Here is a 17,490-nt window from a genome sequence, read left to right as displayed (position 1 = left end):
GATGGGAGAAGATAGATGTCAAGCCACATGAAGGTCACCAAGGAACCAAGGAACAAGGACCTTCCCCAGGTCCGACAGGGAGAGAAAGCCTTCCTTTAGAGCCGGCACCCTGAATTTGTACTTCTAGCCTCCTAAACTGTGAGAAAATAGATTTATGTTTGTTAAAACAACCCACTTGTGGTATTTCTGTTATAGCAGCACTAGATAACTGAGACAAGTTTCCAAGCTTTCTTCAACTTGGCATTGTTTTGAAAGAAAACTGAGCTCTCATCCATTTCTCTCATCTAAACAGCCCTGATGCAGGGACCTTCCTGGATTAAAAAAACCCACCTCAAACCAGTTGCTGTGGAATCAGTTCTGACTCAGGGCGACCCCATGTGTGCCAGAGTAGAACTGTGCTCTACGGGGTTTTCAATGGCTGATTTTTCAGAAGTAGATCTCCAGGACTTTCTTCCAAGGAGCTTCTGGGTGGACTTGAACCTCTGCCTTTCCATTAGCAGCCAAGCACATTAACCATTTGCACCACCCAGGGACTCTCTCCTGGATTCATAGCAGAGATTTCTCCAACCTGAAGAATTCTATAATTGTTTATACCGGAGCAGCAGCCTTCCTGTACAGTGGCTGAAAGGAGGAAGGCCCAAGCTGAAGTGCACGTCTGCCTCTCCCAGCAGACCCAAGGCTGGGTTGAAAGCCTGCCCCATAGGAGGCATCCTGGTAGGCAGGAATTGGACCACTGCCTTCATCCGGATTCCACCAAAGGCAAACCCTGAAACAAGAATCTGGGTGCACATCGTTTATTGGGGATGTGACCCAGGAAACACAGTGAGGGATTCAGGAAGGGAGATGAAAGAAAGGACAGCCAATAGAGGGTGCACTCATGAGTAGAAAGCTGCTGAAAGGAATTGGGGTTCACTCCTACTGGGACCCCTCTCAAACACACCTCACTTAGTCCTATGGGTGGACAAGGAACCTTGGATTTTTTTTCACCAGCTTCCATTGCTCATTGGTTAAGGGTTGCTCCCCCCCACACACACACACACATACACACACACACACACCAGTTGCCATCAAGTCAGCTCCAACCCACGGAGACCCCATGTGTGTCAGGGGAGAACTAAGCTACATAGGGTTTTCTGTGGCTGATTTTTCTAAGTAGATCACCAGGCTTTTCTTCTAAGGTGTCTCTGGGTAGACTCGAACCTCCAACATTTCAGTTAGCAGCGAAGTGCATTAACCCTTGCACCATCCAGGGACTCCAAGGGTTGCTCCAGACACTGTTAACTTTGCAGCTCTTCCGACCTGCTCCATGCAGGGGTTCAGCAAATTCCTGTAGCCAGAGAAAGCCTTCAAGCAGAGATGCAGATGCTTGGGGTAGGAAGCCATGGACGTGTCCACAAAGCTGCAGATGACCTCCAAGTGGGTCTGCTCCATCCATCTGCAACAGTCATTATGGCAAAAATGGCTCCTCCTTGTCTGTGTTGTGATCCATAGGGTTTTCATTGGCTGATTTTATAGGTCACCAGGGCTTTCTTCCTAGTCTGTCTTAATCTGTACACATAAGCCCCCCCACCGCCACTCCCATAGTTAGTCCACCTCTTTCTCATCTGCTCTCCCCTCTCCACGGCCTTGTAAACAGTGAGCCTCCAAATGGCCTCACCCTCCAGGCAAGTGGAAGCCGAGCTTGCAGCCTCTAAGCCCCCTGGCCTCTACAACTCAAATCCAAGCCATCTTCCAACTGCTGCCCAGCAGGAAGGGCTAGGACTTGCGATTGCCATTTTACTTAAGCCCTGCTGAAGAACAGCAAGGGGTAATGGAAAAAGCAGGAGCAGATGGCAGGAACTGGAAGTTTCTTGTCTCAAGTCCACCAGTAATTTTCTTATTTGATCCTAAGGAGATTAGCAAAACTTACAGAACTCAGTTTTCCTACTGTAAATCGGGAGTAAGAACACCTGCCTTATTTACCTCTAAAAATTGTGGTAAGGGTCAAAGGAGACAATTCATGTACATGGCATCACCTTCAAATGTAAGGTGTGTTTATGGCAAAGCCTAACTCTGCTCAGCCTCGGCCTAATTACTCTGGGCTGGCTTTAGGTCCTGAGGCACAGGCCTGGCTGGCAGACTCTCAAAGGCCCTCTTTGCAGATCCCCTCCCTCACCACTGCCAGTGTAGCATCCTGTTCTGGGAGGGCAGAATGTTCTCGGGTCTAGAAGAAACTCCGCCTTTGTTGAAATCGGTCCAGGCAGGCCAAGTCCAGGGCGAGGCCACTCCCAGGTGGCACAGGAAGTCCCCTTAGGATGAACAGAGCAGACTTACTTGCTGCCTAGGTGTTTCCTAGCCCCTCCGGTCTCTCTGTTCCACTCTGTGTCAAAAAGCAGATTTCTTGATGACTATCCAGAGTGGTGGATGGGGCAATGCAACTTCCCCAGAACATGAAGAGGCACTAGTGAGAGCGCCAGCTACCTGTGCTTGGAATGTGTCACTAAGGCCAACGTGTGCCAACAGAGAAGCAAGTGTTGGCTGGACCTGATCCCTCCAGCTAAACTCTGAAGCCAGTGAGTCAGGGAGACTGTCCTAAAGGGTGAACAGGGTGCCAGAGGGCTGGAAAAAAACAGGCAATTCTGGAAGAGGACTCAAATGTTGTCACACAATCAAATACTGGGAATAATGCTCAAGTCCAAAACAATGGAATACAATGCCCATTATAATAGTCACTTGGCCCCAGGGGCGTATTGGTGTGGGAGGGGCTGCTGAACCCTTCTCTGTAGGCTAGGAAAGAAAAGCTCTCACCATCATTCAGTTACAAACAATGGATGCAAAGTGACTCCCCGGGACAGAGACATGTGGGTGGGGGAGAGGCTTAAGAGAGACTCTAACCAGTTCCCAGAATAAATTCCCCCGTAAATCCGTAAATCCGAAGAATGCTCATGGACAGAAGTCACTGCTCCATCTCCCTTTTAAGCCTCCTGCTGGAACAGAGTTGTTCTTGGCACTGGGAAGTAAATGTGAGAAGGGAATCAAAACACGACGCCTGAGAAAGGAATCCAGGAGGAATCTGAAGGCAGGGGATAGTGAGAAGGAACAAAGAAAGATGAGTCGATGATGGGAACAAAGATTAACTGTACCAGAGGAGACAGCGCTTTGGCTCATAAAATAGGGATACGAAAAAGTCAAGCGCTTGGAGGTGCGTCTGGCCTGGTGAGTCGAGCTGCAGAGGTGCAGGCATACCCTTCCTCTCTGAGGGTGACGAGGAAGGCCCCAGCCCAGCAGTGGGCAGCCCCACGACAGGCTTCTAGAAGCAGAAGCCCCATTTCCTGCTGACACTTTGCACCACTCCTGGAGAGACACTCCTTGACCAAATCACCCAGGCTTCATTCTGTGACGCAAAAGCTCTGCTCCTGGCGAGCAGCAAACACTGACAATACAGGTAGTCCCCGACGTACCACAGGGTTCTGTTCCGTGACTGTTGTAAGTCGGTTCTGACCTAAGTCGAATACATTATGTTTTTTGTTTGTTTTCATTTTCATTGACTTTTATTATTAGTATCTTTATAAATCCAATCTTTATTTGTCTTTGGGGGTTAGAAACATTACATATAAACTTACATATATATTTTTAATACAGACATACATAAAAAATACACAAATCATAAAAATTTACTCTGATGCTGAAGAATCGGAGGAAGGCATTTTGTCAGTTGCTATAATAACTCCACTTGTGGAAGGTTCTGGATCATCTGGATTATCTCTGGGAATGGGGATGGTGTTTCTAGTCAGAAAATTAGTGACAGTTGTCTGTATGGTCCTTTTCTGTTTTTCTTCGTATATTTCACGGTAACATGTTACTGCTTCCTGAGTCTGCCTGTTGACTTTAGCACAGCGATCAGCATTTGGGTCCATGTTTTCAAACAACAGAAGCCCCTGATTTAGTTTAGAAAACTGAACCTATACAGCAGTGTTTTGAACAGTAAATCGTAAAATTGAACATCTGCAAATAAACATCTGAGAATGATAACATCAGCAAATTACATGCTGCAACTTTGCACGTGGTAAATATTACTGACAATAAGATGTACCAAAAAAAAAAAAGAGACTGTCGTAAGTGCGATTCGTCATAACTCAAATACGTCTTAAATTGGGTACTACCTGTAGTGAAACATGGCGGAGAGAGTTTGAGAGAGTGTTCTCTTCCCTCCACTTTCAGTGAAACAGGAACTGCCTGTGTGTGTGTATGTAGGGGGTATCCTGGGTGGTGCAAACTGTTCGGCGCTTAGCTGCCAACCAAAAAGTTGGAGATTCGCATCCACCCAGAGGTGCCTCAGAAGAAAGGCCTGCCAATCTACTTCTGAAAAATTAGTCACTGAAAACCCTATGGAGCACAGTGCTACTCTGACACACAAGGACCGCCATGAGTTGAAATGAACTCCACAGCAATAGGTTGGTTGGTTGGTTGCCCTCAGTGGAACTTAGACAAGCTTGATGACCTGCAGAATTGTTCAGAAGTTCTTCACTGGCAAAGGGCAGCCAGTGATTGGGCACCCGCTTGCTGTCATTCAGCCTTTGTACAGTGAGACTCTAGCTTACAGGCAGAAACTCAGATTCCTCTCAATTGGTTCCACATCTAATCCCCAGTGCGCATGCGCAAACTCGCAAGTGGCCAGTGTTTGGGTAGATAATACTCCGTTCTCTGTCATGGCAGGAGCAGAGTCCTTATAGACACTGCACATTCCTGCTGAAGTCATCACTGCATCCACATAAGTCACCAGGCCAGATGGCTACATTCGTCCAACTTTGAAGTCGCTTTACTCAGAGAGGACTCATAGGCTAATACCCACCTTCGAAGCGAACACCTTTCCACACGTGTCTTGAGGCAGTTTAGGAGCTGCTGACTTATTCTTCATCATGTTGCTTGGAGGGAGAACAAAAGGTGGGGAAAGACAAAAGGCAGACATGATTATTTGCATTTTATATGGGAAAACTGAGGTTCAAACAAACCCTAAAGTGAAATACATAGACATTTAGTCAGATTCTACTCACGGAAAAGCCAGAATTTGCTATTCTGAATCCTAAATGGACTATTTTCTTGCCCAACAATTTCACACAGCTGTGATGACACAATTGTTTTGATACCAAGAAAAAGAACCCAATGCCGTCGAGTAAATTTCAACTCATAGCAACCCTACAGGACAGAGTAGAACTGCTTCACAGGGTTTCCAAGGCTATAAATCTTTACAAAAGCAGACTGCCACATCTTTCACCGAGTGACTGGTGGATTCGAACTGCTGAACTATTGGTTAGCAGCTGAGTGCTTTAACCACTGTACCACCTGGGCTCCTTTTTGTTTTTGATAACAGCTGCCTCAAAACAGGTGAGGCAAAATGCAAACTCTATTTTCTGTGTGTAACTGATTTCCTGCTCCTCATTTTGTCTCTGATTCTTGCCCCATCTCTGAACTTGACTATCTTTGGGCTTGAACTCTGACTTTTTGACTTCAGAGGACTCCCAAACTTTCTCTAGTCCTGTTGTTGTTGTTAGGTGCTGTCAAGTCCACTATGACTCATAGTGACCCCATGTGACAGAGTAGAACTGCCCCATAGGGTTTTCTTGGCAGAAATCTTCACTACAGTAGGTGGCCAGGTCTTTCTCCCAAAGAGCCACTGGGTGGGATTGAACTGCCAACCTTTCAGTTAGCAGCTGAAAACTTAACTGTTGCACCACCAGAGTTCTGTCTCTCCTTGCAATTCTGATCCTCACCTCATCCCTGGCCATTGGCTGATCCCTGATATTCCTCCCGTTTGGAACCTCTACCAATCCCTGCCCTTACCTGTCCCTGACCCATATACCCTCGATAACCAGAGGTAGGGTTGACAATGAAGTGAAGGTCAGAGTTGGAGTGAAGCTCACAGACGGAGTGGAGATGCCTGATTTACTCATCGTTTACTTACTTTTAAGAAGCTGAGCATGTATTGGCTGAATTTTGGAGCCAAATCAGAATAACCTTACGTCATAATAGCTGCAATAAAGTGGCTCTATTAAAATAGCTGCATCCAAAGAACTGAGAGTCAAGATGTCACCTGCGTCTGGCACCTGATTTTGGTCCTCTTTTGCATGGCCCTGCCTTCTGCTCTGCTGTAGTCTGGTGTGTGGTTCATCAGAAGAGGCGCCGATACCACAGCCGCTTTGTATCCTGCTGTTCCCAGTGAAGGCGACGTAGGTGTAGCAGATGAAAACTCATCCAGAAGCCGAACAGAATGCTAATGGCATGGCCATGTGTTTCCACCTCCCCTGAGACAGCCAGGCTGGCATCCGTCCTCTCACAGCCTTCCTCCCGCCTCCATCCACCCACAAGCTCTGGTTGGGTCAAAAATGCAATTCTTTGATGGTGCCAGACAGCCAGATGATGCTGGAAAGAAGAAAGCAAAAGCAAAAGCAGGTTTCTAAATTAAGCACAAGTCTCATTTATGAAAATAAATACTCATAGCCTAGCAACGTGCACAGCTCAGCTTCCCTCTGTAATGAAACCTCTGTGGCCAGAGCTGGGATGACACAACCGTTGGGTTCCCCACGCCCAGTCCCTCCCTGTGTGTAGTCCTCATTTGGAGAGTGCTGATATAGTTATCAAGTGCCCAGTGTGTGCTATGTACTAAGCTGGATACTGGACATTCAATGACAACGGACTTGCATTTAAACAGAGCAGCCAAGGGAACTTCATCTGTTTTTGCTTCAGGTATATTACATACTGCCAAGAATTCACAGGTGTTCAGGGCTGTTATGGATTGAATTGTGTCCCCCCAAAATATGTGTCAACCTGGCTAGGCCATGATTCCCAGTACTGTGTGATTGTCCACCATTTTGCCATCTGATGTGATTTTCCTACGTATTATAAATCCTACCTCTATGATGTTAATGAGGTGGGATTAGAGGCAGTTATGTTAATGAGGCAGAACTCAATCTATAAGATTAGGTTGTGCCTTAAGTCAATCTCTTTTGAGATAGAGAGAAGCAAGCAGAGAGACGGGGACATCATACCACCAAGAAAGAAGCGCCGGGAGCAGAGCGTGTCCTTTGGACCTGAGGTCCCTGTCCTTAGAAGCTTCTAGACCAAGGGAAGATTGATGATAAGGACCTTCCTCCAGAGCTGACAGGGAGAGAAAGACTTCTGGAGCTGGCACCCTGATTTGGACTTCTAGCCTCCTGGACTGTGAGAGAATAAATTTCCTTGTTAAAGCCATCCACTTGTGGTATTTCTATTATAGCAGCACTAGATAACTAAGACAAGGGCCTTATTAAGTTTGGGAAGCTCTGGTTCCCTCTGCTCCTTGGGAGCCTGGCCCTTTGTTAACCTTGAATGATGAGGTCAAATGGGCCAACTTCATTCGAGGTTGAATGGAAGGAACAATATTGGTCCATGTTGACTCCTGGGAGTGTCAAAAGCTGAGCCAAGCTGGGCAGAGCTGAGCTGCCAGGCATCAGAGCAATCAATTAAGACAATAAACCAAAATGAAAATCTTTAATGGCTTACTGAGATAGTATAGGCAAGACACTAAGCAGGAGAAAGCTCTGGCTTCCCTAATGCTCCATTTTTCCCAATGGAACAGCATCAGTGAGGGTCAGATGGATCAGCACAGACAGAAGGGATTATCTTATTACCAAGGGAACCCCTGGACCAAAGCCTCCTGCAGTTTTATGGCACTGGGGGAAGGGAGAGGGGAAAGGCCAGTTGGGGTGGGAAAGTACTGAGTACTGACTTAATGGAGAAAACTGTCTTCAAGGCCCCCTGAAAAACAGAACCAAACCTGATTCTGACTCATGGTGACTCCATGTGTGTCAGAGAAGAACAGAATTCTCTTGGCTGTAACATTTGTGGAAGCAGATTTCCAGGCCTTTCTTCCATGGTACCACTGGGTGGCTTTGAACCACCAACCTTTAGGTTAGTAGTTGAGCGCAAACCACTTGTGCTACCTGCATTCCATAAGGTCTTTGTAAAGGCACATGAGGAAAGCTTCAGCTGAGGGCCCCCCAAAAGAGGCCATCACATGGAGGTTCCTGGGCTAGGAATACAGATATACTTGCAAGCGTGGCTAGCCAGGATGCCTGAGTCCTCAACGGCAACTTCCTCCAGAGCCTGCAGTGAGTTGGCTGTGCACCAAGTATGATTGGGGAGGCAGGTTTCCCCCTGAGGCCTGCCGGGTAAATCGCCTGTATTCGGGCCTGAAAGATCACACATAGGTTTTTCAGCTAGGAGCTGGACTCCTCAGTTGGAAGGGTCAGTGTGGTTCCATTTTGACTCCTGGGACTGATTGTTTTCTGTGAGCATTCCACATATTCTCCAGCAATTAGAGAGAGACTGGTCATGAACCACCATCTCAGAGCAGGGGCCCTGGGTTATAAAGTTGAAAAGATCAGAGAAATTGGCCCACCACAGTGTTCAGAAATCTGAATACTGGCCAGAAACAGTAAAATCACATCCATGTCAGTGAGAAGAAGGTTCTTAATTAAATTCAGATGTACAAGAATACATTACAGGTCTATTTTTGGAATAATGATCTGTAGGGGACAAAAAAATCCAAACAGCAGCAAAATGGCACACTAGCATCCAGTTTCACAGAACAGTGCGACTGAAAAGCCTGGGTCCTCCTAGACCCCTAGATCATTTCAACCCACAGCTTCCCAGACCACCAAAGCTACCACCTCAGAGCATTCAGGAAGAGAGTCTCCAGCAGTGACTTGATTGGTGATGTGATCACAGAGGACATGGGGCTTGAGCAGCGGGTAGCCCCATCAGAGGGTAAGAACACAGACTGGTCAGGCTACCACCAAATCTACAGGGACTTCCCTTTGGTGGCTTTAAGGGAGTCCCTCTCTGAAACAGGTGAACAATGTTATCCACAACCTCAGACCTCTGGTCCACCATGGTGACACACAGTGTATCCTATCAATCCCTAATGCTCCTTGCTAAGGGCTCCTACTTCTGAAATGTCTGTTCAGTAATGAGACCACACTGACTCCTACTCTCTGTAGAGATTACAGGTATTAATGAGTACAGGGTCCAAGACTCAGCTCTGTGATTTTAACTACTTAGAAACTCAATTTCCTCAGACATAAAATGGGGAGAATAAAAACTACCCTATCTACCTCCAAAGGTTGTCTAAGGATCAAATGAAACACTATATGTTTAAATGCTTCTCAGTCTGCAACCTATTGTTCTATGTTAAAATGTTTATATGTTGTAAAGGTATACAATGAAAGTTTGCTTTTAATGTAAAGAGGGAGACTTCCATTGTCACAAATGTTTAGAGTGCCACCTGGTTCTCAGTGTTTTAGGATTTTGTTCATCCTAGTCATAATCCACTGGTGGTTCAGTGGTAGAATTCTCATCTTTCATGAGGGAGACCCGGGTTCAATTCCTGGCCAATGCACCTCATGCTCAGCCACCACCTATCTGTCAATGGAGACTTGAGTGTTGCTATGATACTATACTGAATAGGTTTCAGTGGTGCTTCCAGACTAAGATGGATTAGGAAGAAAGGCCTGGTGATTGACTTCAAAAAATTAGCTAATGAAAACTCTGTGGATCACAATGGTCCAATCCCATTGTGCATGGGGGCACCATGAGTTGGGGATCAACTCAACGGCAGCCAATAACAGCAACACTCATAACTTTATTTTTTGCAGAGACCCCTGGCCTGTTCCCTTTGCTCCCCATACCAAAGACTTAATATTCTGAAATGTTTTTGTAACAGTTGCTCTTCTCTCACAATCCTAAAAAACTGCTAGAATTCTAGAACATATGAGATACTTTAGAGGCTTAGGTAATCCACCCCATCACTTTACAGATGAGAGCATGGGGATCAGAAAGGTCAGGCACTCACCTGAAGTCATCTTGTCCTCTGCTCCCTCACAGCCTGTGCTGGCTGCCCTCCAGTGTGTCTTTGAGGACCACAGCTAAGTTAGGTGACCCCCCCATCATAGCCACATTTCTCTACTTTTGAATGAGTAAATACCACTTAAGCCAGGTGTGTTATTTAGGATGCAGGGAGGGGCAAGCAGGAGGAGGATAGGAGGTTGAGGACAAGTGGTTATTAAAGAATGGCAGTGTCAAAGATGAAAATCACACTCAGGAGTGAAAGAAAAAGAGTTTCGTGGAGGATAATACAGCTTGAGCTGGGAAACACTAAATATACAAAACACTCAGCTATTCAAGCAGAAAGAGGGGTCTATATACATAGAGAACAAAGGAAAAGTAGGGGGTTAGTTTGATTGATTATAGATAAGATCAGTTCAGCTTGAATTCCTTTGAAATGTAAAGGTCAGCCACTTGGCTAGGAGGGAGTGAGTTACCTCGTAGGTGAGTGGCACCAGCAGGTTCGGTTATACACGATTGCAGTGATGAACACATTTTTTCCTGGAAACAAATTGTTTACATCTTGACACATTCTTCCCATGAACAAATGGTTTACATCCTGAACTTTTGCTTCCTGGGAATGCCTGTTGAGCCTGTCATTCTTATATCTGACACGAGTGCCTCCAGTTTGAAACTTTCCTGTTTACATTTCCCCCTTTTGATCAAGCCTCTGCTAGGGGGTGCTGATCACCCACAATGGAGTATCTTTTCTTCTGCAAGGACTTTGTCTGTTTTCTTGAGGAGCTTTGGTTAATGTAAATTATTTTCTTCACCTTGTTGAGCTAATATGTCTCATCTTCAGGGTGAGTAGATTTTATAGGGAATGTCTTAACATATAAGGCCACATTCGAAGAATATTTCTCAGTCAGGACAGAATGATAGAGGTCAAGAAGAAACATACCTAGGGAAACAAAAAGGAGGTGATTAAATAATAAAATCATAAGTGAAAGCCTTTGAAACCAGCATGATTTTATGTGATGGTCAAATGGTTTTTAAGTAGAGCATTTCATAGCTAAAATGTGTTGAACATAAGCAAAATATCATTTTTAATTACAATAACAAATGATGAGGAATATAAAGATTTCAAAATAAAGTAGCAATTTTCCCACTACCCACCCCAAGAGGAAAAACAAATACTTATAATATCAGTTAAGGAAGGAACAAGATCACTAAGGTGAGATACCACACACTGCATATGATTAACACAGTCTGTAATATCAGAACTATTTTCAGGAATATGAACACAGCAATCAGATTTTATTATGGCAGAGGTGTCTCCTTGGTCTGCAGTAAGAATGTCGAAGGCCATTCTATTTTGGAGTACCACTTTTCTCACCAGAAATCAGACGTATTGCATTGGGAAAATCTGCTGCAAAAGACCTCTTTAAAGTGTTGAAAATCAAAGGTGTCACTCTGAGGAATAAGGTGCGCCTGACCCAAGCCATGGAAATCCTGGTGGCATAGTGGTTAAGAGCTATGGCTGCTAACCAAAAGGTCAACAGTTTGAATCGGCCAGCCACTCCTTGGAAACCCTATGCAGCAGTTCTGCTCCATCCTATATGGTCACTATGAGTCAGAATCGACTTGATGACAGTGGGTTTGGTTTTGTTTTTTGACCCAAGCCATGATGTTTTCAATTGCCTTGTAGGTATGTGAAAGCCAGACAACGAATAAGGAAGACCAAAGAAGAATTGATGCCTTTGAATTACGGTGTTGCCAAAGAATATTGAATATACCACGGACTGCCAGCAGAACAAACAAATCTGTCTTGGAAGAAGTACAGCCAGAGTGTTCCTTGGAAGTGAGGATGGCAAGACTTTGTCTCATGCACTTTGGATATGTTATCAGGAGGGACCAGGAAAAGAACATCATGCTTGGTAGAGGGTCAGTAAAAAAGAGGAAGACCCAGTTAACACAGTGGCTGCAACAATGGGCTCAAACATAGCAACAATTGTGAGAATGACGCAGGACCAGGCAGTTTTTCGATCTGTTGTGCCTAAGGTCACTATGAGTTGGAACCAATTCGACAGCACCTAACAACAACAACAAACTTTTTTCATCATTGTTATTTCAGTATTGATCTCTTGAAGCCCATGGGCACTGTCATTTAGGACAGTTTGTATATATTTAGTTAATATTTCTACATGTGCCATAACATCTTCAAGTCCTATCTGAGTGTTAATATTGTTACTAAATGATCAAGCCATGGAAACATGGATCAAGACCATCAAGCTCTTAATATGGTATGTTATCTGGTAAATGGAGTTCAACTGAAATACATCCTTGAGTCCAGCTCAGGCCCAGAGTGCATCTTCCAATCCAGCCTGGTGGGAGCCACGGCCAAAGGTTGGTTCCAGATGGCCAGAAGGTGCCTTTAGGGGCTAACCAATAGATAGCTGAGCGTTGTAGTCAGTGAGGAGCGAACAAATCAGTAGCTTGTAAGGTTATAACAGATGCACATTCAGATAATTGGAAGCCATCCCATAGGCTGGTGATGGCTGGGTTATTTATATGTGTGTGGGTTGATTGTTCCCAGCAAAGGGAAGTAACCTGAGTTAGCATCCCCCTCTTGGGGAGTTAACCAGATGAATCCATCCCACAGTTGTTTATATGGACCTACTATACAAGAGTACTGTTTGTGGGTGTGGACAATTCTTTAGCTAGCTCTTCTTGGGCAACTTTATTTAGTAAAGTAAGGGTTATGTTAAGACTAAAGGTTAACTTATGGCCTGGGTTTTGTTCAGATCCAAAAGAGGCCATTTATCAATGGAAAATCTAATAATAGTGATTTCCTATAGTAATGAACTATTTCTCCATTGTTCTTGTATTCATAGATCAAGAGCAACCCAATCAGATCCCTGTAGTGGAGAGGATCCACCAGGGAAGGCCAGACTGACTTGAGGTTGGGAGGGCACCACATATCCAACAATTAAACCTTTTAAAATGGTGAGCATAAGTATCTTCCCAATCTAAGAAAACATTAGTAGAGGCATGACTATAACAAAGGTAAAAAGAAAAAAAAGATGGAAGTACATTTTCAGGCCTCATCCAGGGTTTGGGTCAGCCATCTGCCTCAGATGTCATCTGCTTCTGGCCACAGGGGCATTTAAAAGTAACCTTTAATTCTCTGGTGCGTTGGCTAGCCCAAAGAGGAATCTTAACCTTTTTTAACTGTGACAAATGGATCCAAGGTTTTATTCTCTCTAATTTGGCTACACATGGATTGGTGAGGAGGGCTAAGTATGGTCCCTTGAATGAGGTTCTAATGTGTCTTTTATTTGGTGTGCTTTCCAATATACATATTCTACTGTGGTGATGTTACACAGACTTTGGGAGTCTAGTTTCTGTTTGTCAAAGGCTTCTCTACCCTGTGAGAGATATTCTTTAGAATATTGTATTAAAGACTGGCAATACTTTAGTAATTCAGGTTGAACAATGTTAGGGTCAGTGCAGGCAACATAAGGAAGGAGTATGGATGTCTTAGTCATCTAGTGCTGCTGCAACAGAAATACCACAAGTGGATGGCTTTAACAAAGAGAAATTTATTTCTTCACAGTAAAGTAGGCTAAAAGTCCAAATTCAGAGTGTTAGCTCCAGAGAAAGGCTTTCTCTCTTTGTTGGCCTTCTCATCAATGTTCCCCCGGACTAGGAGCTTCTCCACACAGGGAGCCCGGGTCCAAAAGACACGCTCTGCTCCTGGCACTACTTTCTTGGTGGTATGAGGTCCCCCTGTCTCTCTGCTCACTTATCTCTTTGATATCTCAAGAGATTGCCTCAGGACACAATCCAATCTTGTAGACTGAGTCCTGCCTTAGTAACACAACTGCCACCCATTCTCTCTCATTTACATCATAGAGGCAGGATTTACAACAAATAGGAAAATCACACAACACTGGGAATCATGGCCCAGCCAAACTGATACACACACTTTTAGGGGGACACAATTCAATCCATGACAATGGGTCTCCTAGTAATTACTACATAGTTGGTAAGTTTGTGAGATCTAAATGGTGTAGACTTCAGATTTAAAAGAACTAAGGGGAAGACCTTAGTCCAGGATAAATTTAAAGTTTCACAAAGCTACGCTATTTGGGTCTTTATTATTCCATTAGTTCTCTCTACTAGACCAGAAGACTGAGGAGATTGGGACAATGTGTTATTGCTGTTGTTGTTGCTGTTAGGTGCCGTGGAGCTGGTTCCAACTCATAGCGACCCTGTGTACAACAGAACATACTTGCCGACATCTGTGGATATGATTGGTCATAAAGTTTCAGGAACTAGTGAAAAGATGTTAGAAGGGAGAAAACTAGGTTGAGTTGAATTTTGGAGAGGCATGACAAGTGCTCGCATATAGTAAATGGCTTCTTCTTCCTGAATATTGTCTGTTAGATTGGGGATATCAGGCAGACTCAATAATATTTCCCCCTTTTCATTAAATTGTAAGAGGCAGTTCCATTTGGATAAAAGATCTTTTCCCAATAGATTGACAGGGATACCATAACTAAGCAAAAAAGGGTGCAAATCTTCAACAGTCCAAGAGATTTTGGAACAGTTTGAGAATGAATCAACATTTGCTCCTGATTGGTGACCCTCATGACTTTTGAGGTTTAGTATTCTGGGGCAGAGGCTTTTGTTAAAAGGTGGGAAGAGGTGGGGCCAAGATGGTGGAGTAGTCAGACACTTCCAGTGGACCATCTTACAACAAAGACCCAAAAAAACAAGTGATTCAATTATATATGGCAGTCTGGGAGCCATGAACATCAAAGGCAGAGTTGAGGAAATGGACTGAGTGGCAGGGGAGGGAGAGATGGTTCAGAAGCAGCGAGGAGTTGCCAGACCTGAACCGGCAAGAGGCTGAGCCCTTCAGGCCTGATGAGCTTGGGGGTGAGCGGTGAAGCACACAAGCATGGGTGCCCAGGAGGTGTATTCCACACTAGGAGAGACCCAGCTGCTGAGAGTCTACTTGGCCACGAAGAACCAGTGAGAAGCAGTCCTTGAAGAAAGATAAGTACTTGTGTACGGCTTACTGTGCAGATCAAAAACACCTCCCTTAGGAAAATCTCTCTCTCTCGTCTACCTCCCTGCTCCCTGCTCTGCACTGGGTCCTGGACCAGCATCAGCAACTGCCAAGTCCCCTAGGCCAGAATTAAGATCCGTCACACACCCAGAGCCATTCTCCCTGCCTTGGAGAGTGAACAAATTAACAAATGGTGAAAAAAAAAATCTGCCGGCTCCCCAAAGCCAGGAACCCAGGGTAGGCACAGCTCCTTTGCCTAGGCACAGGCATAAGGGGTCCATGGATTTTGAGTGCCTTTCCCCCTGCATAGACTTGTGTGGGCCCATCTCAACAGCCTAGGCCCTCGTTACCGCAGTACAACAAAGTATGTACCGGAACCCTAACTTCAACTGTTTCAGCTGTGAAGTGGCAGTTTCTTGACATGTGACACTGCTCTGCCCATCAAGCAGGGTCTTCACCTACCCACATCAGGGGCCTGAGGACTGGTGGCTCCACCCACGTCACCTAGCCACCTGCAATAGGGGCTCATGAATAAGAGTGCCCCCCAGTCCTTACAGCCAACAGCATTAGGTGCTCACAGTCCAGCTGCAAAACCCACCCACCAACGCGCTCTAGGGAACAGGGACATGCCTTCTTCCTGGATACTCAGGGTGGCCATCAGCCAACTGCCTTGCTCAGAGTGTGTCCCCCTGCTGCAGCCTGATGCCTGTGCCTACACCAATCACCCATGCCTGTCTAGGACTGTAAGTGAGAGCCTACACCACATGCTTGCTGGCTATCTGCCTGGGCACCTGAGCTGAATCCATACAGGAGGAGTGGGCGGACTCCTGAGCTCACATACCTAGTAACAGATCTAACCAGCTGGTGATAAGACATTAGAGCTTCAAAGTTGCCAATAATAAAACTAGCTCATATGAGCAGCCTATTTGGGCATATCAAAACAAAACAATAAGACAGGACACAGTAAGCAAACATAAAATAAATAAATGTAATAACTTAATGATAGCTCGGAGACAACAGTCAAATCACATAAAGAGGCAATCCATGATGGCTTCAGCAAGCTCCCAAAATAAAGAATCTAGAAATTTTCCAAAGAAGGAAATTTTCTTGGAATTATTGGAGGCAGAATACAAAAGATCAATATATAGAACTCTTCAAAAATTAGGAAGGAAATTAAGCAAAAAACAGAACACGCAATAGAGGAAATTAAAAAGACTACAGAAGAGCACAATGACAAATCCAACAGGCTGCAAGAACCCATAGAGAGACAGCAATCAGAAATCCAGAATATTTACAATGAAATTTCAGAATTAGACAACTCAATAGAAAGTCATAGGAGCAGAATTGAGGCAATGGAAGTCAGAATCATTGAGACTGAAGATAAAGCACTTGACACCAACTTATTTGAGGAAAAATTGGATAAAAGGATTTGAAAAAATGAAGAAACACTAAGAATAATGTGGGACTCTATCAAGAAGAATAACCTACGAGTGACTGGAGTACCAGAAGGGAGGGATAACAGAAAATACAGAAAGAATTGGTGAAGATTTGTTGGCAGAAAACGTCCCCGATATCATGAAAGATGAGAAGATATCTATCCAAGATGCTCATCAAACCCCACAGAAGATACATCCCAAAAGAAAGTCACCAAGACATATTATAATCAAACTTGCCAAAACCAAAGATAAAGAGAGAATTTTAAGAGTGGCTAGGGATAAACGAAAAGTCATCTACAAAGAAGAGTCAATAAGAATAAGCTCGGACTACTCAGCAGAAACTATGCAGGCAAGAAGGCAATGGGATGACATATAGAAAACCTTGAAGGAAGAAAACTGCCAGCCAAGAATTATATATCCAGTAAAACTGTCTCTCAAACAGATGGGGAAATTAGGGCATTTCCAGATAAACAGAAGTTTAGGGAATTTGCAAAAACCAAACCAAAATTACAAGAAATACTAAAGGGAGTTCTCCGGTTAGAAAACCAATAACATCAGATAACAAACCAAGACTAGAACACAGGACAGAGCAACCAGATATCAACCCAGATAGGGAAGTCACAAAAGTAAGTTAAAGCTAAAACATTGAAAATAGGGAAACAGATGTCAATATGTAAAAGACGACAACATTAAAACAAAAAGAGGAACTTAAAAAATGTAGACATAGACTTCGCATACGGAGAGGAAGTCAAGGTGATATAAAGAAAGAAAAGACTGGTATAAACTTAGAAAAATAGGGGTAAATATTAAGGTAACCATAAAGGAAACTAAAAACCCTACAAGTCAAAATAAAAAACTAGAAAAAAATAAAGACTCAGCAAACACAAAATCAACAAGAATGAAAAAAATGAAAAGAAAATACATAAGGAAAAATGAATCCACACAGAAAATTAAGTGGAACAAAGAAACTGTGAACAACACACAAAGAAGGACATCAAAATGACAGCACTAAACTCCTATCTATCAAAAATTATACTGCATGTAAATGGACTAAATGCACCAATAAAGAGACACAGAGTGGGAGATTGGATTAAAAAATGCGATCCATCTATATGCTGCCTGCAAGAGACAGATCTT

At 44.2% G+C, this 17,490-nt stretch overlaps 1 protein-coding gene across 1 annotated transcript; it reads right to left on the bottom strand.

Annotated features, from left to right (window-relative positions):
- Positions 1–4,730: 4,730 nt before the first annotated feature.
- On the bottom strand, positions 4,731–9,878 carry SMIM2 (small integral membrane protein 2). Its single transcript, XM_023731509.1, is given in 4 exon segments — positions 4,731–4,904; positions 5,942–6,224; positions 6,226–6,347; positions 9,869–9,878. Coding segments are annotated over 3 exon segments (372 nt in total). The 3' UTR covers positions 4,731–4,904; positions 5,942–5,984.
- Between the last annotated feature and the right edge of the window lie 7,612 nt (positions 9,879–17,490).

The sequence above is a fragment of the Trichechus manatus genome, unplaced genomic scaffold (assembly GCF_000243295.1).
Source record: "Trichechus manatus latirostris isolate Lorelei unplaced genomic scaffold, TriManLat1.0 scaffold00044, whole genome shotgun sequence".
In the NCBI taxonomy this organism is placed as follows: domain Eukaryota; kingdom Metazoa; phylum Chordata; class Mammalia; order Sirenia; family Trichechidae; genus Trichechus; species Trichechus manatus.
Note: the sequence above shows the minus strand (reverse complement) of the source record. Positions and strands in the feature narration are given on the sequence as shown.